Below are 23624 nucleotides of genomic sequence, written 5' to 3'. Positions count from 1 at the left end.
AGCAGGTTTGGTGGTTGTTTTCTTCTTGTTATTGTTGGATTTTCTTCAATTAAACAAACCTTGGGAGTCCCTCAGTCCCTACAGTCTGAGCCTCCCCCAAAAACCACACCAAACTCCCTATTTCTTTTGGCAGCAGCTCCCTTCAGGAATTCCAACCAGTCAGCAAGGCATGACCTCTCATTCCTGGAACCACAAGGCTCAGCTTTCATCCCCTTGGGTGTTTTCTCACTTTGTCCCCCAGTTGATCCCTGGCAAATCATTCCTGGGTGTCTCCTCCTTCCTCCCACCCAACAGAGTCTAGAGGAAATCTCACCTGCTTTAAAAAACAAGAGGAAAAATCACACATAAACACTAATTTTCAGGGAATTTCCTCTTCAAAAAAAAGCTTTGAAGGTTCATCTCTGGTTTCTGCTCTGGTAGGGGGGTTGGACTAAATGATTTTTTGAGGTCCCTTCCAACCTTTAAGATTCTGGGATTCATCCAGAGTTTAATTGAGTAAAATATATAAATACCTGGGACTTGTCAAGCTGAAAAGAGGGACATTCCCAGAATGAAGCTGAACAAAGCCCAGGTGGTGAATTTAAAATCCCATAATCCTGGCAGGAGCCAGAGATGGTAAAATTAGGATTAAAGTCTCCTAAAGAGCTCTGGGAAGTGAAGGTGGGATGGGGAAACATCCCACCCTCCAGTGCAACATCTTGTTGAGGTGCAAAACAGGGTGTGGAAAGCTCAGGGCAAGGTGATTCCTGCCTCCCTATCCTTCACCAGGGGTTTGTGTTCCCAAATAAAATGGGAAATCATGTCACCTGGAAAGCTGAGCACCCAAAACCCTCTTTTTTTTTGTGGTGCAGGTTCCATTTCTGCCTCCCTTTGTTGCTGGGGGGCAGGGGCTGTTAAACCCTCCTCCTCATTCTCCTGCCTCACTGATTCCCCATTTTTTTTCCCCAAACCTCACCTTTCCAGCCTGGGATTCCTCATTTCCTGCTCTTTCCTCTATTCCAGCCAGCTGGAAAAAACAAACCAGGAACCCAAGAGAAGAGAAATCTTGCAGAATTCCAGACAAACCCTCCTCCCTTCCCAACAGGAGCCATCACTCCCAGAAGACAAACTCCAGAAAAGGTTTGGGACTTGTTTTTTTTCCACCCCTACATCCTCTTTCCATGAATCACTTGTTATTTATCTTCTTAAAAATCCTGAAAATTGCATTTTTTATGTTCATTTATCATCAATTCAGAGCCCATTTTTAACCAGGTTGATGCCCTCATGATGATCTGTTTGGTGCAAACTGGTTAAATCCTTCCTATCCAACCAGTTCTTTAGCATTTATACAAGTTTGATATTAGAATTTAATTAAACCATTTTAAATACTAAAAAAAAAAACCACCAAACAACCCTCAGAAATTATCCCCTCCCCAAGCAGAAATAAAAGGGTTTAAATTCTGTCCCAGCCCCATCACTCCCAGGAAAAACTATCCAGGAATTCCCTCTTGCAGCCACTATTAATCCCCTCCCTGCTCCCAGTTCCATGTGTCTCTGCATCCTAAGATTTTTCCAAGGGAATTGGAATTCATTGGAACTCTTGGGCAATCAAAATCATTTCATGCCTTTGTGTGAAATTCCCCCCAAATCTGGTGGTTCCTCCCAAGGCTCCAGAGGAAAGAGAGAGAGAAAAAATTCCAACTCCTTTTTTTTTTTTTCTAAAACCCAGGACAAAATGTTTATTCAAAATAAAAAGTCTCTGGGACACAGAGATGGGAATGAAATTCCAGGATGGAGTCAATCCAGGGGTTTGGCACCTTAAGATTGTCACTTCCTGACCATGTTCTGCAAGAAAAGATCCTCACCTGAGTGAAATGTAAATCATCTTCTCTGCTAGACCAGCTGAGGTGACCAACCTAGAACCTCATCATCTGACAGCAAAGGGGCTGATTTCTTTTCCATCCCAAATTTTAATCCCCAAATGATCAATTTAGACAATATTCCAATGGTAATTACTTAGTGAAAGCCTGGATTGGAACAGCCCCTTGAGTGTTATGTTACACACTTGAAAACCTCAAGGCAAAGCCCTGGTTTCTTTGGGATCCAACCCAAACCCATCCCAAAGGGCTTCCTGGAAGTAGGGAGATGGTTTCATGGGATCATGACTCACTCCACAGGGAGGATCAGGGAATGTGTCCCACGTGGTGTCACTCAGAACACAAACCCAACCAGCACCACTCCCCATTTTAGCAAAGAATTTGGTGCTCTTGGTGCTCTCCTCAACACCTCCCATGAGCCCAGAAACTTTGGAATTCAGTAACAGACACTTGGGAAAGGAGGAATCTGCTCCTTGGGAAGCAATTCCAGAAGATCCCTCTAGAGAAGAGGCCCTCAGAAGAACATGGTTTGTGGAGAAGGTGGAAAACAACCTGGAGAAGGCTCTCCAGGGGAAGACCAAGCAGCTCTGTTGAGGAGGCAAGATGAAAAGCTGGAGAGTTTTGGAGCTCCCCCTGGAATGACTAATACTGAAGGACCAAGAAAACACTCTGCTCCTTGAGAGATTCCTGTTGAGACTCCTTCTAGATGCTTCCAGACCCACTCCATTTGCATCAGAACCAGCAGTTTGGAATAAAAACACCACTCCAAGCACCTCTGTCCTAAACCGACCCATCCAGCAGCCCCTTAAAAGCATCTTGTCCTTCAAGAACGTCCCCTAAAATGTCAACATTTGAGCCCATAAAGTCTCAGCTGCTTTGGAAGAGGCTTCTTCTTCACCTCTGCTGAGATAAGAGTTTGGTGGCACCATCTTGGTGGGTCCCAGAAGAGCTTTAAATGGAGGAATCCACGGTGAAGTGGCCGTTCTGCGAGAGCGTCCTGCGGTCCGTGGTGTTGAGCTTCACCACCGTGGGGGTGTACTTGGAATTCCTGTAGCAGACAAAGCAGAGGATCCTCCTGAAGGTGCTTCTCATCTCGTTGTCCCTGTAGGAGTAGACGATGGCATTGATCAAGGAGTTGATCTCAGCCAACAAGAGGACGTATTTCTCCACCGCTAGAACGTTGCAGCTCTTGCAGCCCAGGCCGTCCAGGAGGAGGACAACTTGGCCTGGTGTCCAGCAGATGACAAAAGCACCTGGGGAGAGGAAGAAAGAACCTATGAGAGAGAAAAACTCCACCAAACCCTGAGGGGAACCCCCTCCCCACCAACACTGTTAACTGTTAAAGCAAATCCCACCCCTGAGGGGGGAAAAAAACCCACCACCAACCAGCCATGGGAAGTTCTGCCCCATCCTTGGATGGTCAAGACCATCTTCTCATCTGCATCAGATCTTCCCAACCTTGGAAGTGTCCAAGGGCAGGTTGGATGGGGCTTGGAGCAACCTGGGCTGGTAGGAGATGGCCCTGCCCATGGTGGGGGTGGGACTGGATGAGGTCCCAACCAAAATCAGTTTAGGAGCTCTATAACTGGAACTGCTCCCAAACCCTCCCCACCCCACAACTCCCTTGGCCTTCCAGTGCCTGAAAAGATCCTACAAGAAAGCTGGGGAGGGACTTTGGCCAAGGGCAGGAGGGATGGGACCAGGGGGGATGGTTTGAAACTGGCAGAGGGAGCTGGAGGTTGGACATGAGGAGGAAATTCTTGGCTGGGAGGGTGGGGAGAGCCTGGGCCAGGGAAGTTGTGGCTGCCCCATCCCTGGAAGTGTCCAAGGGCAGGTTGGATGGGGCTTGGAGCCACCTGGGCTGCTGGGAGGTGTCCCTGCCTGTGGTGGGGGTTGGATCTAAATGAGCTTGAAGGTTCCCCCAACCCAAACCAGTCTGTGATTCCATGAAGTTCTTCACTCCGAGGATGGAGAGACCCTGGAAGAGGTTTCCTAGAGAAGTTGTGGGTGATGGAAGTGTCCAAGGGCAGGTTGGATGGGGCTTGGAGCAACCTGGGCTGCTGGGAGGTGGCCCTGCCCATGCAGGGGGTTGGATCTAAATGAGCTTGAAGGTTTCCCCAACCCAAACCAGTCTGTGATTCCATGAAGTTCTTCACTCTGAGGATGGAGAGACCCTGGAAGAGGTTTCCTAGAGAAGTTGTGGGTGATGGAAGTGTCCAAGGGCAGGTTGGATGGGGCTTGGAGCCACCTGGGCTGCTGGGAGGTGGCCCTGCCCATGCAGGGGGTGTGACTGGATGGTCTTGGAGGTCCACCTAAACCACTCCATGATTCCATTCCATGCTAAAACAACTGATTCATTGGCTTCCTCCCCTGCCTCCTTTCACTCACAACACTTCCAAGTGTTTTTCCTCACCTCCCTTCTCCTCCACAGTGAAGATCTTTCCATATTTCCATCCCACTCCCTCCAAAAAAAATGGAAACAGGCCCTAAAATCAGGGAAGAACCAGAAAACACATCCTGAAGGAGGTAACTTCATACACTTACAGGGGCTTTAGTGACCAGGAGGACTTGGGAAGAACCTTGGCCTACACTTGAAGCAGCCCAATGAAATCCCTTTCACCCCTGGGTGTTCCTGGAGGTTGATCTCCAAGCCCAGGAGCTGCATCTTCTGGGAAAGGGTGGAAGGAAACAGACTCACTGGGAGCTTCAGAGCTCCACCCTTGGCTGATGAACATCCAAGGGGAAAGAACAGCAACCAGAGGAGCTGCACCAGATCCCAGAGGCTGGATTTCCTGAGGGGAAACTGGTGAGGAGTCCCAAGGACGCTTGGGAGAGATCCTGACTTGGGAGCCCTTGAAATTTAACAAATTAAATTCCTGCTTGTCCTGAAGGAAGGTCCAAAACTTCCACCTGGAGTGATCCCATAGGAAAGGGATCTCCTTGCTTAGGACTAAAACATTTTAACTTCAGTTTTTAGCAAGGAAAAACCCAGATGCTCTAGAAACTGACTCTTTCCTTACCAGATTCTGTAGAGACTGGTTCTTTTTCCACCAGGTTTCCACCATCCACAGAACCAGATTCTCCAGAAACTGGTTTTGAGCCAGGTTTTCAGATTCCACCAGGAAAACCAGATTCTCCAGAAACCAACTCGCCACAGCACAGGGTAAATCCAGAGGAATATTAAAGATAAAAGGCCAAAAAACACCCCAAACACCCCCAAAGATGTACCTAAAAAACTTCTGGGCCTTTTCCTGCAAATGCAGCTGCTTTCCTTGTTCCTTTCTGGAAGCCAAAAGTATCCACCAGAAGGAAACTTGAACTATTAATTAACTCTAACACAGCAGAGTCACTAACGACTCTGCCCTGTGGTTTGATCCTCCCGTCACGTGTCACTCAACTGGTCTGCAGGAAAACTTGCTGCTGGTTCCCAGATGTCAAAGAGTGATGGGAAGGGAGCTCTGGACATCATCAATCCAACCCCCCTGGAGAGCAGGGGCACCTCCAGCAGATCCCACAAGAACCAGCCAGGTTGGGAATGTCTCCAGAGCAGGAGACTCCACAGCCTCTCTGGGCAGCCTGGCCCAGGGCTCTGCCACCCTCCCAGGCAACAAGTTCCTCCTCCTGGGGAGCTGCAACTTCCCATGTTCCAGCTGCTGCCCATGGCCCCTTGTCCTGGCCCTGGACACTGCTGAGAAGAGCCTGCTCCCACCCTCCTGACCCCCCTGCAGATCTGGAGCAGCCTTGAGGAGACCCCCCCTCAGGCTCCTCCTCTCCAGCTCAGCAGCCCCAGCTCCCTCAGCCTTTCCTCACGGGCCAGATGCTCCAGTCCCCTCAGCCCCTTGGTGGCCTTTGCTGTCCCCTCTCCAGCAGCTCCTTGTCCTTCTGGGGAGCCCAAGCCTCGACCCACTTCTCTAGGGGGTTTCCCAGGTCACTTCCTAGAGCTGTTCCCCAAAATCCCAGTCCCCCAGGAGAGATCCCCAGGGCTCCCACAGCAGCACACGCCGCTCCCGCCGCACCCACCCGGGCGGCAACACCCTCTGATGCATCAGGCACAAAAAATTCCTCTGTGCAGAGTCCAAGTTTGCAGAAGGGCCAGGAGAGGAGGGTGGAGGAGGAATTAAACCAGGGCTTTCACAGGGAGGGGGGAGGAAAAAAACATCTGTGAAACCACGGCTGCACTTCTCAAGGCTCCTCTCACCAAAGGTTTTTCCCTCAGAGGGAAGAAATATGGGATGGGTTGAGGGGACCTCAAAAATCATCTAGATCCAACCCCACCATGGGCAGGGCCACCTCCCAGCAGCCCAGGTTGCTCCAAGCCCCATCCAACCTGCCCTTGGACACTTCCATTGCCCACAACTTTTCTAGGAAACCTCTTTCCAGGGTCTCCCCACCCTCAGAGTGAAGAACTTGATGGAATCACAGACTGGTTGGGTTTGGAGAGACCTTCAAGCTCATCTAGATCCAACCCCCACCATGGGCAGGGACACCTCCCAGCAACCCAGGTTGCTCCAAGCCCCATCCAACCTGCCCTTGGACACTTCCAGGGATGGGGCAGCCACAGCTTCCCTGGCCCAGGCTCTCCCCACCCTCCCAGCCAAGAATTTCCTCCTCGTGTCCAACCTCCAGCTCCCTCTGCCAGTTTCAAGCCATCCCCCCTGGTCCCATCCCTCCTGCCCTTGGCCAAAGTCCCTCCCCAGCTTTCCTGGAGCCCCTTCAGGCACTGGAAGGTGCTCCAAGGTCTCCCTAGAGCTTTCTCCTCACCAGCCTGGACACCCCAACTCTCCCAGCCTGGCTCCAGAGCAGAGCTGCTCCAGCCCAGGGATGTCCCAGAATAAGGGAATTCCCTGAGTGGGAATTGCAATTTTCTTCTTGGTCAGTGTCCCCCATCCTGGCCATCACACCAGCTGGAAATGGGATCAAGTCCCATGGATCTCCCCTCTTGCCCAGGGAAGCTGTGGCTGCCCCATCCCTGGAAGTGTCCAAGGGCAGGTTGGATGGGGCTTGGAGCCACCTGGGCTGCTGGGAGGTGGCCCTGCCCATGGTGGGGTTGGATCTAGATGAGCTTTGAGGTCCCTCCAACCTAAACCATTCCATGAAAATGAAGCAGAAGAGCTGACACCACAGGATGACCCTCTGATACAGCTCAGGAAGAAAAAGGGGAACAAAACTTTTTTCTCTGTCCACTGTGAACTGTGCAGGAGACACAAAATAATGAATCCTTGACCTTCTCATGCTGCTCCAAGGCAGAAAATCCCAAGGAATGGTGAGATTGTGAAGAAGGGAAGAAAGGTCACCTCAGGAAAAGCAGGAACAGGCAGAAAAAAATCCAGTTTCAACATTCACAAGTTGCAACAGGACCCAGGAAAGCCCTGGAGCAGGGACACAAGGTACCAGGCAGGGGGTAGGACACCCACCCACCAGGAGGGACACCCACCCACCAGGAGGGACACCCACCCACCAGGAGGGACACCCACCCACCAGGAGGGACACCCACCCACCAGGAGGGACACCCACCCTGGCCCAGCCCTGAGCTCCCCAGGGGGCAGTTAAATCTTTGCAGCTCCAAGGTTTCCCTAATAGAGCAAATTCTGAGTTTATCAGGAAAAAATTGGCAAGCAAAGGGTTGTGGTTGTTGGCCCAGAGCTGAGCTGGGGTGGTAGGAGATCTGGGAGGGTCAGTTTGTTTGGGTTTGAAGAAAGGTTTTGAGAGGATGAATTCAAGCACGAGGGCAAATGGATCAGGGAGGGATGGAGGTTGAAAACACCAAGCACAGGAGGGGCAGAACTTCACCTTCCCAAAGAAATATTCCCAGAGATCAGAGCCCCAGTGCCAACCCCTTCCAGCTACTGGGCCCTACAGAGCATGGACAGACTGACAGACACAGCTGGAGGACAGAGCAGCTCCAGCTGGAGCTGGGAGTCTCCAGGGATAAAGTTCCCTGAGCAGAATGAGACCCAGGGCTGAGCTGCTCAAAAGATCATCTGACAGGGCTTGTCTGGTGAGGAATTTGGACACAGGTTCCTTGTTCTTTCCCCATCACTGTGGAATCATGGAATGGTTTGGATGGAAGGGATCTCAAAGTTCATCTAGATCCAACCCCCACCATGGGCAGGGCCACCTCCCAGCAGCCCAGGTTGCTCCAAGCCCCATCCAACCTGCCCTTGGACACTTCCATCAACCACAGCTTCTCTGGGCAACCTTTTCCAGGGTCTCCCCACCCTCAGAGGGAAGAAGTTCCTCCTCTTGTCCAACTTAAAGGTCACATTAGTTCCTCTTCTCCCTGCTGATCAGAGGAGCAGCCACGTTGGGGAGAAGAGGTCCAGGAGGTTGTCCCCTCCCTGGAGCCAGGTTGATCCCATCACAGCTCCCACAGTTCATGGGATCCTGAAGCTCTCAAGTTCCTCAGCAGCCCAACCAAAAAAAACATCACCCCAGGGGATCTTCAGGGAAGCAGAACATCACTTCCCAACCCTCCCTGTTGTCCCAAGCACATTCCCAACCCCACCCCAAGCCAGGATGGAGGATCAAAACCTCATTTGGATCGAGTAGATCAAGGGGACTTACTTAGGATAATAGTCACTGTCTTGACCAGGCTGATCATGGTCTCCTTGTAGCGGGGGTGGAAGCTGGTGTGCTTGGACATCCGTGTCATCTTCCTCTTAACATAGATGAAGATATGTGTGTAGACCACCACCATGATCAGGAAGATGACCAGGTTGGAGATGGCCCAGAAGGTCAGGTAGCTCCTGCTGTAGAGTGGTGCCATGCTGGAGCACTTCTCCAGGGCACAGAGGCAGTGCCAGCCATAGGATGGGATGAGCCCCAGGAGCAGAGCTGTCACCCAGATGCAGAAGATGAGGATCATCACCCTCTGGTTGGACATCTTGCTGTGCAGCTGCATGGTGAACACAGTCTGGTGCCTCTCCACGGCGATGGCCAACAGGTTGACCACAGAAGCTGTCAAGCTGGTGTCCAACAGGCTTTGGCGGATGAACCAGGTCTTCAAGGAGAGTTCTGCTGTCCTGGGCCCCGTGTGGAACATCAGGAACATGTAGGCAATGCCAGCAAAGAGGTCAGCAGCTGCCAGGTTCCCCAGCAGGTAGTAGATGGGGTAGTGGAAGCGCCGGTTGATGATGATGGCTGTGATGACCAGGAGGTTGGTCAGGAGCACGATGACACTCACTGTCAGGCCCAGGGCCACCACCAGAACATCCTTGGTCCTCCAGTAGGTGGTCAACTCCTTGCGGCTGTTGTTGTAGAAGAACCCCACGGTCTCATTGTAGAAACAGTGCTTCATCTCTGCTGTCCTGCAGAGGGAGGAGAGGACCATTAGCTGCTGCCCACACACAAGGCTACCTTGGACAAGCTGGGGAGATGCCTTTGACACAGCTGGAGGTTGGGGAGGAGCTTCTGACACCCAGAAACAACCCCACCAACAACAGGAAACGGCTTCTGTGCTCCAGGCAAGAGCCTCAAGTTGTCCTCAAATCCATCCCCCCAGGGTGCAGCCAAGCCCTGGACCTCCATGGCAGGAGATAAGCTCTGCCAGATCTGATAAAGAGAGCCTCCCTGTCTGGCCCACACAGCTTCATGGAGGGTGACAGACAAAACTATTTGTCTTGTCCCAGATGTTCTGCTTCAAAAATGTAAAATCAAAACAGCAGCAAAGAAGGTTCTGTGGTCAACCACTGCAAAACTGCTCTGCTGAGGACTCTGAGCCTCTGCAGCTGCTGCTTCTGGGCCAGTGAGGGACCATCAGACACGTCCCAACCCTCCAAAGCAGGTGAGGACATCCCAAACTTGGCCAAGAGCATGTAGAGCTGGGCAGAAACAAATTCCTCAGCCTTAAGTGAACAGCAGCAAAAATCATCCTGTAAAACCCTGGGGTTGGATCTCTGGGAGAGCTGGGTCATCTGGAAGGTCTGAAGAACCTGGAGGGGACACACTAGGTCAGCACCCACGAGAAGTCACCTTTGGGACAAGGGAAGTGACTCCTTTTTCCCCTCCAGGTCTGGAACAAGGCTCTAAAATTCAAAACTCATTGAACTCAGTGAGAAAAGTTCAGAGGAAGAGAGGTTTAAGTCTCAAAAAAGGACTTTTAAGTGATTTATCCCATTTCTTTGACATGCTGGGCAGTGTCTGGAACAAGACCAGCCAGGTCACTCTTCTGGATCACATCATTAAATATTCATTTTCAAAGCCTTTCCCCCTCTGGTAATTAACTTCCCATCCTTCCCAGCCCAGCCCAGCATCAAGCAGCAGGTTCAGTTAAAGTTGTTTCACCTCCCAGAGCCAGAAACTCAACCCATTTGTCCAGAAAAACATGACCAAAACAAAAATCAAGCAAACCCAAGGGATGAGGAGCTGCTTGATGACCACACACCCCCCAGCAGATGTTCCTGTTCCTTCCCTATCCAAGGGCTTGGAAATCTCCAGTCAGGGCTGGCTGAGGTCCCTGCTGGGGTGAGCACACCCAGCTGGGAGGCTCCTTCAGAGGAATGAGGCAGTTTTTCCTCCCCCTGGTACGTTCCTGCACATCAAGTCACTGGTTCACCCCTTCCTCTCACCAGCTCAACCATCAGCCTCGTGCTAGAGAAATCCTGACCACAAAACAACCAACACCAATCTCCAAGAGGGAGGAGACACAACGTGCCTGACTCACAGTGGAGAGGATCACAGACTGGTTTGGGTGGGAAGGACCTTAAAGAACATCTAGATCCAACCCCTACCATGGGCAGGGCCACCTCCCAGCAGCCCAGGTTGCTCCAAGCCCCATCCAACCTGCCCTTGGACACTTCCAGGGATGGGGCAGCCACAGCTTCCCTGGCCCAGGCTCTCCCCACCCTCCCAGCCAAGAATTTCCTCCTTGTGTCCAACCTCCAGCTCCCTCTGCCAGTTTCAAGCCATCCCCCCTGGTCCCATCCCTCCTGCCCTTGGCCAAAGTCCCTCCCCAGCTTTCTTGTAGGATCTTCTCAGGCACTGGAAGGTGCTCCAAGGTCTCCCTGGAGCCTTCTCCTCTCCAGGCTGAGCATTCCCAACTCCCTCAGCCTGTCTCCATAGGCAGCAGGACAGGAGGAAAGCCCAGGAACAGGAGGAACACACCCTGGTGAATCCCACAACCCCAGGCCAGACCATTCTTATGCAAACCAAGTTTCCTTCAACCATTTTTGAAACCTTTAAGCCCAAACCAGAAAGGAAATCGCTGCTCTTAGAGGAGTCATTTCACCTTTTTAAAGAGCAGGAAAGTGGACACCCGGGGAAGAAAGGGGGGAGAAGAGAGAAACTCAAGTTGGTTTGGAAAACCCCAAGGAGGTTCCAAACTCAATTTAATCCCCTTTTCCCACCCCCCAGTGGAGCAGCACATGCTCCCCCAGTTATAAACTTCATCTGATAAGATGAAGATAATTGCCCAGGACCTTGCCCTTGCCAAAGGCAGCTTTCCTTTTTTAATTAATTTTTTTTTTAAAAAAATCACATTTACATGTTTAAAAGTTAACAACCTCATTAAACTCCTGCAGGGAAACGAGGCTGGTGGAGCTGGATCTTATTCCCAGCGATTTCTGCGGTGACACCAAGACCAATTTAATCCAGATCATCTGTCATCTCTTGGCGATTTGGTTGTAAATATTCCAGTTTCACAAGCTCTGACCAACCCCATCGACTCCCTCCTGGTGAAGAGGGAACTTTTCTTTCCAAGGGTTATGGAAGTTCTGGTCCAAGAAGGACTTTTTTTTGGGAGGAGGGAGCTGAGCAAACTCACAAAGGGGCTTGTTCTGCCAAAAGGGACTTGTTCCCCAAAATCCAGAGAAACTGCCCCTGGATACTGATCCTAAGGCTTTTTTTGAGGCATTGTTAAGAAGTGGAAGTCTCTAAAAATGAGGGTTTCCAACCCAAATCCCTGCAGAGGGGGGTGGGATCCAGGAGGGAGCGACAGGTTCACGCTCAGCCCCAAGGTCCTGGTGGCACCGAAGGGGACGTGGAGCAGAGTGACCTTGGGAACTCAGCACCAAGGGCATCGGGGGCAAAATTAAGATCATGAACCTTTCACGGGGTGGAAGAGGGGAGGGAGAAAAACCCCAGAGCAGACAGAAAAGTCAGGCTGGTGCCATGATGCACAAAGGAGCCGGAGGAATCCATTGTTCCGTGTCCCAGCAACCCCCTTTCCAGTCCTCAGCGGGCTTTTCCAACCTGATTTTCCTTCTTTTTATTTCTTCCCACCCCCCCTCCCAGTTACCAACATTGTTGACTCGCCCAAACAAGCCTCTCGGCGGCCCCTTTCCTGGAGCAATCAGCAAACACAACCTCCCCTCTTAATTGTGCTGCCTCAACCTCAGCTCCAGCTTTTCCCCCCGCCTTCAAAATCAGCGCTTGGGGTGGGAATCGCCTCAGAAATCCAGCGTTTCGGGAGGGAATCGCCCCAAAAATCCAGCACTCGGGGTGGGAATCTAATTGTGCTGCCTCAACCTCAGCTCCAGGTTTTTCTCCCGCCTTCAAAATCCAGCATTTGGGGTGGGAATCGCCCCAGAAATCCAGCCTTTCTGGTGGGAATCGCCTCAGAAATCCAGCACTCGGGGTGGGAATCTAATTGTGCTGCCTCAACCTCAGCTCCAGGTTTTTCTCCCGCCTTCAAAATCCAGCACTCGGGGTGGAAATCGCCCCAGAAATCCAGCACTCGGGGTGGAAATCTAATTGTGCTGCCTCAACCTCAGCTCCAGGTTTCCCCCCCCGCCTTCAAGATCCAGCAGTTGGGGTGGGAATCGCCTCAAAAATCCAGCAGTTGGGGTGGGAATCTAATTGTGCTGCCTCAACCTCAGCTCCAGGTTTTTCTCCCGCCTTCAAGATCCAGCACTTGGGGTGGGAATCGCCTCAGAAATCCAGCCTTTCTGGTGGGAATCGCCTGAGAAATCCAGCCCTTGGAGTGGGAATCGCCTCAGCGATCCAGCGCGGAACGGCGGCTTTTCCTCCTCGCCCAACTCCCTCAATCACCAGGTGGAAGTTCCCGAGTCCTTTTAAGCTGAAAGTCAAGGTTGGGGGGTGGGGATGTCCTCCCTTTTCCTCCTGGACAAGTGGGAAATGTTCCTCAGCTTCTGGAAGGGCTTGGGAAGCCGCTGGACACCGCCGAGGGGGAATTTCTGCTCCCACTCCTCAACCCTCATCCATCAAGGCAGAACAATGGATCTCTCTCCAAGCTCCCGGGGACTCGAATCCAAACCTTTCCCCCCCCCCCAAATCTCCACAAACCGGTTTTGAAGCCAGAAATGAAAGGTTTAGGTTTTTAACTCCCCCTCCCACCCCAAAATCTCCTCCTTACCTGCGAGCCCCAACCACCGCCTCCAAACCTGACCTTTAGGGTTGGTCTCCCCACCACAGGACACCAGGGCAGCTTTCCAGCCAGGAGATCCTCATCTTTGAAGGACAAAAGCGCTTTCCAAGCCAGGAATAATTCATCACCGTCATCGTTTTAAAAAGCCAAGTCGCTCACAGGAAAGTTTCAGAGAAGGTTTGAGCTCCAAAAATCCATCGCAGGAGGCTCGGAAAAGCTGGAAGCAAGTTTGGAAGAGGTCGGAGGAGCCCGTCCCTCCTTGGGTCCTCCCCTAGGCGGGTCCTTCAGGAGCCTCAGGAGCTGTAACCGGAGTCCTCGCCGCCCTCTCGGAGGCCAAAACCACTTTCTGAGCATCTCCGGTTCCCACCGGAGCCGTTCGGCTCCAGCTTCGCCCTCGTGGAGCGTTTTTTTCCCCCGCAAGGTGTTGCTCCGTGGGAACGGAATCCGGCTCGGAAAAAGACCTTGAAGATCATCGTGTCCAAAGCACAACCCAACTCCCGAGTCCACCTCCCGGTTCCACCACTCCTACTGGCTCAATCCTGCCCCAGATGCCTTCACCCCACCTCAGGAAGGGAGTGGAGCTTCCAGGTGCCACGGGGTGATGATCCTGGGATGGATGGAGCTGCCGTTGCTCAGCACCTGGAGGTTGTTTTCCTGCAGCTCCAAGAGGGTTGTTGGGTCAGGATTCAATTCCCCCCAGATCCACAGCTCCAACCAGCAGGGTCAGGATCCAACCCCCCCAGATCCACAGCTCCAACCAGCAGGGTCAGGATCCAACCCCCTCAGATCCACAGCTCCAACCAGCAAGGTCAGGATCCAACCCCCCCAGATCCACAGCTCCCACCAGCTCCAACCAGCAGGGTCAGGATCCAACCCCCCCAGATCCACAGCTCCAACCAGCAGGGTCAGGATCCAACCCCCCCAGATCCACAGCTCCAACCAGCAGGGTCAGGATCCAACCCCCCCAGATCCACAGCTCCAACCAGCTCCAACCAGCAGGGTCAGGATCCAACCCCCTCAGATCCACAGCTCCAACCAGCAAGGTCAGGATCCAACCCCCCCAGATCCACAGCTCCAAGCAGCTCCAACCAGCAGGGTCAGGATCCAACCCCCTCAGATCCACAGCTCCAACCAGCAGGGTCAGGATCCAACCCCCCCAGATCCACAGCTCCAACCAGCTCCAACCAGCAGGGTCAGGATCCAACCCCCTCAGATCCACAGCTCCAACCAGCAGGGTCAGGATCCAACCCCCTCAGATCCACAGCTCCAACCAGCAGGGTCAGGATCCAACCCCCCCAGATCCACAGCTCCAACCAGCTCCAACCAGCAGGGTCAGGATCCAACCCCCCAGATCCACAGCTCCAACCAGCAGGGTCAGGATCCAACCCCCCCAGATCCACAGCTCCAACCAGCAGGGTCAGGATCCAACTCCCCAGATCCACAGCTCCAACCAGCAGGGTCAGGATCCAACCCCCCAGATCCACAGCTCCAACCAGCTCCAACCAGCAGGGTCAGGATCCAACCCCCCCCAGATCCACAGCTCCAGCCAAAAAGAAGATGAGACACCAAAAGAAGATGAGACACACAAGGGAAACTGAGGCACACACAGGGAAGGATTTTCCTGCTGAAATCTGGCCAAACTGGGACTGCTGAAGCAGGACCTGCCATTTCTGCTGTGTCAACCTGCTCCTTGGTGTGTCTGGGATCATCCCACCAGCAGAGCAGGACCAAAAAAAACAGCCAAGACTTTAAATAATGAAGGGGGGAAGAAAAGCAACAACGGTTTTGCAACTCCCATTCATGCTGATTTATGCCTCCTGCTCTTGCAAGGGCCTCAGCAATTTCCATTCGCCTCCAGTTTCCTCCTCTCCACCCCCCTCCTCCTCCTCCTCCTCCCATCAGCTGTTCCCCGAGGAACAATGTTATCACCCAGAACAACCCTAATCAGATAGACCAGAGCAGAGGTATGTAAAAGGAGATTTACAAAGAGCCCAACACCAAAAAAAAGGGGGGGAAAAAGGGGGTTAAAAAAAATCCTGGGACACTTTAACAGATAATTGGGAGCAAAGGAGAGAAAGGAGGAGCAAAAGGTGGATGAACAGGGGGAAAAAAAGGGGGAATGAGTCCAAGGGGGGGGCATTGGACCCCGTTTTGGGTCCCTTTTCCAAGGGGGAGGGTCCCATTTTCACCCTGGGGGAGGATTGGGTCCCATTTGGGTCCCTTTTCCAGGTGGAGGGGGGCCCTTTTGGGTCCCTTTCTCTGGGGGGGGGGGAATCCCCATTTGGGTCTCTTTCTCCAAGGGGGGGGGTGTCCCCATTTTGGGTCCCTTTTCCAAGGGGGGGGGTCCCATTTTCACCCTGGGGGGGGGGGGGGATTTGGTCCCATTTGGGTCCCTTTCTCCAAGGGGGGGTGTCCCCCATTTTTGCTCCTTCTGTCCCCAGGGACCCACGGGTGCCCCTGGTCCCATCAGGTACCCAGGACCCCATGGGGTGAAGGTGAGTGGATCCCCCCCCTGGGAAGGACATCAAGGGGTGTCCCCTCCCCTTTGGGGACATCAAATAATGTCCCCAATGTCCCCCCTCTCCCCATCCAACACCCCCCCCTTGTGTGTTTGTGTCTGCAAACATGACACCAAGTCCTACCCTGCAGCCTCCAAAGGTCCCAATCCTGCCAGAAAAGGGTGAAAAACAACTGGGAGCAAGTCCCTCCCTGCCAGTAATTCCAGTAACAGGTTTCCCAGAGTCTTTTTTTTTTTGGGGGGGGGGGGGGGGGGGGGGGGGGGAAATCTAGATTTGATCAAGTTTTGTTTTCTTGTGGAGAACAACCAAGTTCCCAAGAAGTTTGGTCCTGACAGAGCAACCAAGGAGCTTCCACTGCAGGATTTCCAGCAAAATTAGCTACAAGGAGTCACTTCAAAGCAGATTCTTCACCTCCCCACCAAGTTTCATCATCCTTTCTGGTCACACCATGAGTTCCAGACCAAAGAGACCCAAGTCCAAGCTGCCATAAACCAACCCCACCCCATTTCCTCAGCCCACCCTTTGCTCTTCTCCAACACTTTTCCTGCCAGGGTTGGGTTTAAGTCCATGATCCAACTCTCCAGACTGGTCCCCAAGAAGCAGAACAACCCTTTGAGATGATCCGTGAAGACCCAGATGCTCCACAAAGCCCCCTGAGATGCTCCTCCTCCTCAAAGCCCCCCCAAGGTGCTGGTCCTCCTCCCCAAAGCCCCCCCAAGGTGGTGCTGCTCCTTCCCAAAGCTCCCTGAGATGCTCCTCCTCCACATCTACCCAGTGCAGGATGGCAGCAACCTAAAAATACTCCTCATTTCCTCCTTCCTTGAAGGCTTCAAACTGGCACCAGGCTTCAGAGGTGACAGTTTCATAAAGAACCACCCAGGGTGAGCAGGAGACCAGCTGGTGTAACTGGTTTGGACTGAAGTGTCAACAGGCCATGACAATAGCTCAGCACGTCAGAAAATGTCAGATGGGGCCAAGCCAGGACTCATGTCAACCTGTCACAGCACAGAAGTGAGAGAAGATTCCAGGTTTCAAAGCCCTGACCTTAAAACCAGCATTTTTTTCCCTAGATCTTGTCTCAAGAAACAAAACACTCCCCCTAGTTTTACTTCTCTGCATGAACAGAAGTTGGGGAGATATTTGAAGGCACCAAGACCCATTGGAGGGGGTCGGGAATGGATGATCTTTAAGGTCCCTTCCAACCCATGATTCTATGAGATGTGCAGAACCACCTGAAGACAAGATTCCCAGCCATGAAGGTTTGGGAAGTCCACAAGAAGTGGATCCAGCTCCTGACAAACCACTTTTCCCTTCCCTGGCTGAGTTTGGATGCTCAAATCCAAGGATTTCCATGGAAAACACCTTAAATTTGGAGTAAGGAGACCACATCACTTTGGATCTTGTCACCTTTCCTTGTTGGAAAAGATGGAGGATGTGAAAATTCTCCCAAATGGATCCAGCTCCTGACAAACAACTCCTCCCTTCCCAAGGTTTGCTCTGAGTTTGGATGCTCAAATCCAAGGATTTCCATGGAAAACACCTTAAATTGGAGTAAGGAGACCACGTCACCTTGGACCTTGTCACCTTCTCTTAGTAGAAAGGATGGGAAAAGTGGAGGTTCTCCCAAGTGGATCCAGCTCCTGGTAAAAAACTCCTCCCTTCCCAAGGTTTGCTCTGAGTTTGGACACAAAATCCAGGGATATCCATGGAAAACACCTTAAATTGGAGTAAGGAGACCACGTCACCTTGGACCTTGTCACCTTCTCTTAGTAGAAAGGATGGGAAAAGTGAAGGTTCTCCCAAGTGGATCCAGCTCCTGGCAAACAACTCCTCCCTTCCCCAGGTAATTATCCTGGAAAAGGGGTTTGGATGGGCTAAATTCCCTCAGAATTCCAGCACTCCAAGCTGGAAACACTCATCCCTCAGCAGCAGAGAGAAACCAGGGGAGGGAAGAGGGTGGATTGACAGTGTTTTGGTTGGAGTCAGGATGGTCCAGGGGCCCCTCTGCTCCTCCTCATTCCCACAGGAAGAGGGAGATGATCCCACATGGAGGCAGGAGCAAGAGCAGAGTTTGACCCCGGGGATGATTTCACCTCGGGAAGGTTCCAATCCAGGCAGGACGTCGTGTTTATGGACACAACATCTTCACCCCAAGATAAACACTTCCTTGTTATTATCCAACAAAACAAAACCAGAGGGAAATTCCCTCCCTTAACACCCCGGGCAGGCTCAGGTTCCCTTCCCTCTAAACCCCACGGATCTTGGCTGATTCCCAGTGGGATGAACCCTCTTCTTTTCCTTGGCACAAGCTGGAAAGGCAGGAAATTTTTGTTGCCTTTGCTTTTTTTGCCTTTTTTTTAGGGATTATTTCCACAAACCCACTTCCCTCCCCCCACGTCTCTTTGGTTTCATGGCTGGAGGGTCATAACAAGCAGGGAAGGTGCCTTTTTTTAGCTGAAATCCAGCAAAAACACCCCAAAACTGGGGCAGAAAATCCTTCAGGCTCAGATCTGAACCTTAGGGGCTGCCACAGCTCCTCTCCCTGGGGGAGGAAAGGGAATATCTGACCCTCCAAAGGAGGTGACCTTTGGGTCAAGGAAAGTTCTCAGAAACGTGGCTTTTCCCCCAGATAGGTGAAGGTTTTGGCTCCTTCCAGGGATGTTTTGTTCTCATGGAATTGTTTTGACTGGAAAAGACCTTGCAGATCATACCCCAGCCCTGCCAAGGCCACCACTGCCCCATGTCCCTCAGCACCATCTCCAGGGCTTGGAAACCCCTCCAGGGATGGGGACTCCCCCCTGCCCTGGGCAGCCTGGGCCAGGGCCTGACAACCCTTGCCAGGAAGGAATTGTTCCCAAGATCCCACCTCAACCTCCCCTGGGCAACTTGAGGCCAGTTCCTCTGGTCCCATCCCTTGTTCCTGGGGAGCAGAGCCCGACCCCCCCTGGCTCCAACCTCCTTCCAGGCAGTTGCAGAGCCAGCAGGTCTCCCCTCAGCCTCCTCTTCTGCAGGCTGGACACCCCCAGCTCCTTCAGCTGCTCCTTACAAGTTCTCCAGCCCCTTCCCCACGTTCTCCAGCCCCTTCCCCACATCCTCCAGCCCCTTCCCCACATCCTCCAGCCCCTTCCCCACATCCTCCAGCCCCTTCCCCACATCCTCCAGCCCCTTCCCCACCTTCTCCAGCCCCTTCCCCACCTTCTCCAGCCCCTTCCCCACCTTCTCCAGCCCCTTCCCCACCTCCTCCCCCAGCCCCTTCCCCCCACCTCCTCCCCCCCAGCCCCTTCCCCATGTTCTCCAGCCCCTTCCCCAGGAGAATCAGCTCCACAAGATTTAAGATTATGGGAAGAAAACCAAACCCACAATCCCCCCCCACTTCCACCAAGTTTTTTTCCAGCACAACCTTAACCCCTAAAAAAACCTCCCCTGGAAGGTGGATTCACTGCAATGATTTGAATATAAATATTTATCAAAAAAAGCAATAGAATATGAAATATTTATATTTTAACAGAGCCTTTTCCTTCCACCAGGGCCTGGATTCTCTTTGTGGAGCAATAAATGTGGAATCACTGAAGTTATTCCAGTATATTCACCACAATCCAGGTTGTAACATCCAAGGTTTCCAAACCTTTCCTACTTTATTTGCATAGTTCTGATTAATTGGGATATTTTCCTGACTTCCTAAAACCTTGAGCTTTTAGCCACATTTTTAGGGGAAGAAAACCCCTAAATAACAACTTGCAAAAGTGACAGGAAACCCCCCAAAATAATAATCACTTAATTAAGTCATTTTTAGGAAGGGCACAAAAGGCTCCTGGTTAATTTCTTCAACATTGGACAGAAAAATAAAACTATAAAACCCACTTAAAACTTGTTTTTAAGGTACCCACAAACCTGACCCTCTCCTGGATGTTGAGAATCCCAAACTCACTGCCAAGGAAAAGCTGGAATTACAGCTTTTAATGACATTATATTAATGAAAAGGAATGAAGAACCAGAGCCCTGAATGATTCCAACCCCAAAGGGCAAAACTGGGGATTCCACCTGGTTCATCCCAGGTTTTTCCTGGTTAATTGTTGGATTCTTCAAGGTCTTTTCCAAGCAGAAGGATTCTGGGAATGCCCTGAGGTGCCAGACACCCTGGGGGGTTGTAATTCCACATTTTTAACAAACACTTTAATTCCCCTAAGTCCCCCCCAAAGTGTTTTCCAACTTCATGGGTTTTTTTTCTGGTCAGAAATTCCTCTGCTTGGATTTCTTCTCCCATAGGTGTCATTCCCAGGGACATCCAGAAACCCAAGAATATTCCAGAAACCCAAGAATATTCCAAAAACCATCCCAGAGAGAAGAAGAAAACAAAACCTGTTTGTTTGCAGCAGCTCCCAGCAGGAAAAGAGGGGGGAAAAAAAAAATCTCACTTTCCATCCAAGCTGCTCATTGGTTGCTTAGAAAGCCAAAAAAAGCAAAAAAAGGGTCAAAAAATCCAGATTATTTTACACCCTGCAGCATTCCAGAAGTTTTCCTGGCTACCTTAGCCAGGAATAATTCCATTTATCACCAAACAACCAAGATTTTCATCCCCTTACCCAACCTGATCAATTAATTTCTTACCCTGAGATGAGACAAAGCAGGAAAAAAGCTCCTAGAAAAAAATCCACTCCAAGAATAAACCCCCCAGAATTCCCATGGTTTTCCATCCCAGGCTCAACTCCTCATCCCTGCCTTTATATCCCAGGGCTAAAAAGGTGAGAGGAAACACCTGGGAATGAAGCTGATCAATGGGCTGAATATTTTGGAGGGGGGGGCAAAAATTCACTTTCTGGGGAGAATTTTAATCAATATTTGAGGGTTTTGTTTCAATTTCCATTGGGTTTCTCCAAGTAGATGATAAAAATAAGGAGAGTTAGGTTTTTTTATTCCTTAAGAAGAAATTGTTTCATATTTATTTCACTTGAATAATCATCATAATTACTGTTAATATGAGAAGGAGAGAAAAAAAGGCCAAAGGGGAAGGATGGGATGAAGAATTGGACCAAGATCTTCAGATTGTTCAAAAAAGATGATGTTTTTTGCCTGGTTCTTTCTCTCAAAGGTGTGAAGGAAATTCCTCATGGCTGGAAAATCCTGGGATTCTTCCTTCCAAGCTCAAGATACCTGCAGGTTTGTTTACTTTGACTTCTTTGGAGGGTGATGGCCAAGGAGCTGGAGAGACCTGGGACCAGTGGTGCTCAAAACTGGGCCCAGTCTCCTGTTCAACATCTCCACCAACCACCTGGAGGAGGGGACAGGGAGTGTCCTCAGCAAGTTCCCTGAGGATCCCAAACTGGGAGGGTTGGTTGATCCACCAGGAGGTCATGAGGCCATTCAGGGAGACCTGGCCAGGCTGGAGAGCTGGGCAAGGAGGAACCTCATGAGGTCCAACAAGTGTAGAGTCCTGCACCTGGGGAGGGACAGGATGGACCAGGGCAGGTTAGGAGGTGACCTGCTGGAGAGCAGCTCCATGGAGAAGGTCCTGGTGGCCAAGAAGTGATCCATGAGGGAACAATGGGCCCTGGTGGCCAAGAAGGCCCATGGGCTCCTGGGGGGCACCAAGGAGAGTGTGGGCAGGAGGGCAGGGAGGTTCTCCTGCCCCTCTGGTGAGGGCCCATCTGGAGAAGTGGGTCCAGGTCTGGGCTCCCCAGGAGGACAAGGAGCTGCTGGAGAGGGGACAGCAAAGGCCACCAAGGGGCTGAGGGGACTGGAGCATCTGGCCCGTGAGGAAAGGCTGAGGGAGCTGGGGCTGCTGAGCTGGAGAGGAGGAGCCTGAGGGGGGGTCTCCTCAAGGCTGCTCCAGATCTGCAGGGGGGTCAGGAGGGTGGGAGCAGGCTCTTCTCAGCAGTGTCCAGGGCCAGGACAAGGGGCCATGGGCACCAGGTGGAACTCAGGGGTCCTGGTGGACAACAGGGTGAGGCAACAATGGGCCCTGGTGGCCAAGAAGGTCCATGGAATCCTGGGGGCATCAGGAAGAGTGTGGGCAGGAGGGCAGGGAGGTTCTCCTGCCCCTCTGGTGAGGGCCCATCTGGAGAAGTGGGTCCAGGTCTGGGCTCCCCAGTTCCAGAGGGACAGGGATTGAGTGGAGAGAGTCCAAGGGAGGCTACGAGGATGATGAAGGGACTGAACATCTGATGAGGAAAGGCTGGGAGACCTGGGGCTGTTTGGTCTGGAGAGGAGAAGACTGAGGGGGGACCTGATGAACGTCTGTCAATATCTGCAGGGTGGGTGTCAAGAAGGAGGGGACAATCTCTTGTCACTTGTGCCCTGTGACAGCAGGAGGGGCCATGGATTCCAACTGGAGCCCAGGAAGTTCCACCTCAACATGAGGAAGAACTTCTGGACCAGGAGGGTGGCAGAGCCCTGGGCCAGGCTGCCCAGAGAGGCTGTGGAGTCTCCTGCTCTGGAGCCTTCCAAGACCCATCTGGCCACGTTCCTGGGTGTTCCAGGACTCAATGATCTCCAGAGCTCCCTTCCAACCCCCAACATTCTGTGATTCTGTGATAAACCCACTAAAAACCAGGATGTTTGGGGCAAAATTTGTCCTTGCCTGCTCCCAATTAACCACTGGTTAATTAGCTCCTGTCAAGGGGTGTGGTTGCTCCCAGGAAATTATGGACCTCTTGGTCTCAAGATTCAATTCCCAGCCCAGCTCCTCGTTTAGGAAGATCTGAAGCTTGTAATTAACTTAATTAGTGCCCAGAGCTGATCAGCTGGTTCTGTCCTGCTCTGAACTCACAAGGAGATTGAAAAATGAGGAGAAAAGCTGGAAAAACTTGGCTTGTTTGGGGGGTTTTTTTGGCTGCTAAAAGGGTCACAACCACTTCCTAAGGTGCTGCTGGGAAAGTGGGACATTCCCAAAGCTGCCCTGCTCCTGCTGGTCCTGGTTGGAGCTTCCCAGGGTTCTTCTCTCCCTCCCTGTGGTTCCTAGGAAGGGAGATGCTGCCCCAAGGAGGTGGGAAGAATCATGGAAATGATGTTTTCTCTCCCAAAACCACCTTTTTCCTTCATTTCAGCAGCTGGATTTTTCCAAGCAAAGCAGGGGAGCGGCGACTGGATGGTGGGAAAATCCATCCCAAGCAGGAGGAGGAGGAACATCTTGGACCCTACATCCCTAAGAAGTGATTCCAAGGTCAGGGTGAAGCTTTGGCTGGAATTTTGGGAGGGAAAAGCTGGTGAGTTGTTGGACACAAACCCCTCCCACTTCTCCATAGGCCAAATCCCCAATCCCAACAATTCCAGTGGTTAAACGTTCCCTTGGTTTTATGGAGACCTGGGGACACTTGGGACCTCCAAAAATAGCCTCAAAGTGTTTCTTTCAGCTTTTCCTCCTCACATTGAACAAATCTGGGGTAAACTGGTCATCAAAACCCCCATCAATTTATTAAAGAAATCAAAGATAATGGGAATATTTCCAATTTTCAAGCTTTCTATTAATAAATCCACCTCGTTCCAGAGTGGAAGAACTTTCTCCAGCCTGAGCTGTGGAGATCCAAGGAGCAGATCCTCAACATTTCTTTTCCAATCCTGCCAAGGAGCAGGACACAAACATGGTCCCTTGATGAGGGGGAACCCATTTATTTAACCCTATTTTGAGATGTTGGGGGACAGCAGAATGTTCTCCTTCAGCACTGAGCTCTGGTGTCTCCAAACACCTCCTGGAGTCTTTAAACATCTCCTGGTGTCTCCAAACATCTCCTGGAGTCTTCAAGCACCTCCTGGTGTGTTTGAACATCTGTCTCCTCGTGCCTCAAATGTCTCCTGGTGCCTTCAAATGTCTCCTGACCTCTTTGAACATCACCCAGGGTCTTCAAACATCTCCTGGCATCACCACAGAGTTATTGGGGTTGGAAAAGACCTTTGAAGACCATCTCCTCAAACATATCCTTGTGTCTATGA

The 23624-nt window shown here is 51.7% G+C and overlaps 1 protein-coding gene and 1 long non-coding RNA gene across 3 annotated transcripts; one reads left to right on the top strand and one right to left on the bottom strand.

Annotated features, from left to right (window-relative positions):
* Nucleotides 1–1744: 1744 nt before the first annotated feature.
* On the bottom strand, nt 1745–13351 carry LPAR2 (lysophosphatidic acid receptor 2). 2 transcript variants are annotated; one of them, XM_051641593.1, is made up of 3 exons: nt 13168–13351; nt 8421–9163; nt 1745–3109 (listed from the first exon to the last, which is right to left on the bottom strand). In XM_051641593.1, exons 2-3 carry the CDS (start codon nt 9151–9153, stop codon nt 2808–2810), a joined length of 1035 nt encoding a protein of 344 aa, XP_051497553.1. In that variant the 5' UTR covers nt 9154–9163; nt 13168–13351; the 3' UTR covers nt 1745–2807. The 2 variants fall into 2 exon arrangements, with proteins under 2 accessions (XP_051497553.1, XP_051497552.1); XM_051641592.1 differs by lacking the exon at nt 13168–13351 and adding an exon at nt 11357–11412.
* A 5870-nt stretch (nt 13352–19221) lies between these two features.
* On the top strand, nt 19222–22857 carry LOC127395135 (uncharacterized). The gene is made up of 3 exons (XR_007891735.1): nt 19222–19298; nt 20788–20855; nt 22742–22857. It is a non-coding gene; the product is annotated as an uncharacterized LOC127395135 (long non-coding RNA).
* The last annotated feature ends 767 nt before the right edge of the window (nt 22858–23624 follow it).

Source organism: Apus apus, chromosome 29, assembly GCF_020740795.1.
Source record: "Apus apus isolate bApuApu2 chromosome 29, bApuApu2.pri.cur, whole genome shotgun sequence".
In the NCBI taxonomy this organism is placed as follows: Eukaryota; Metazoa; Chordata; class Aves; order Apodiformes; family Apodidae; genus Apus; species Apus apus.
Note: the sequence above shows the minus strand (reverse complement) of the source record. Positions and strands in the feature narration are given on the sequence as shown.

Bases quoted from the DNA above. Each gene is read 5' to 3' on its own strand.
- LPAR2 (XM_051641592.1), bottom strand. The intron at 3,110-8,420 runs GTAAGTCCCCTT...TCCTCTCCCCAG, and splicing joins GACAGTGACTATTATCCTAA to GTGCTTTTGTCATCTGCTGG.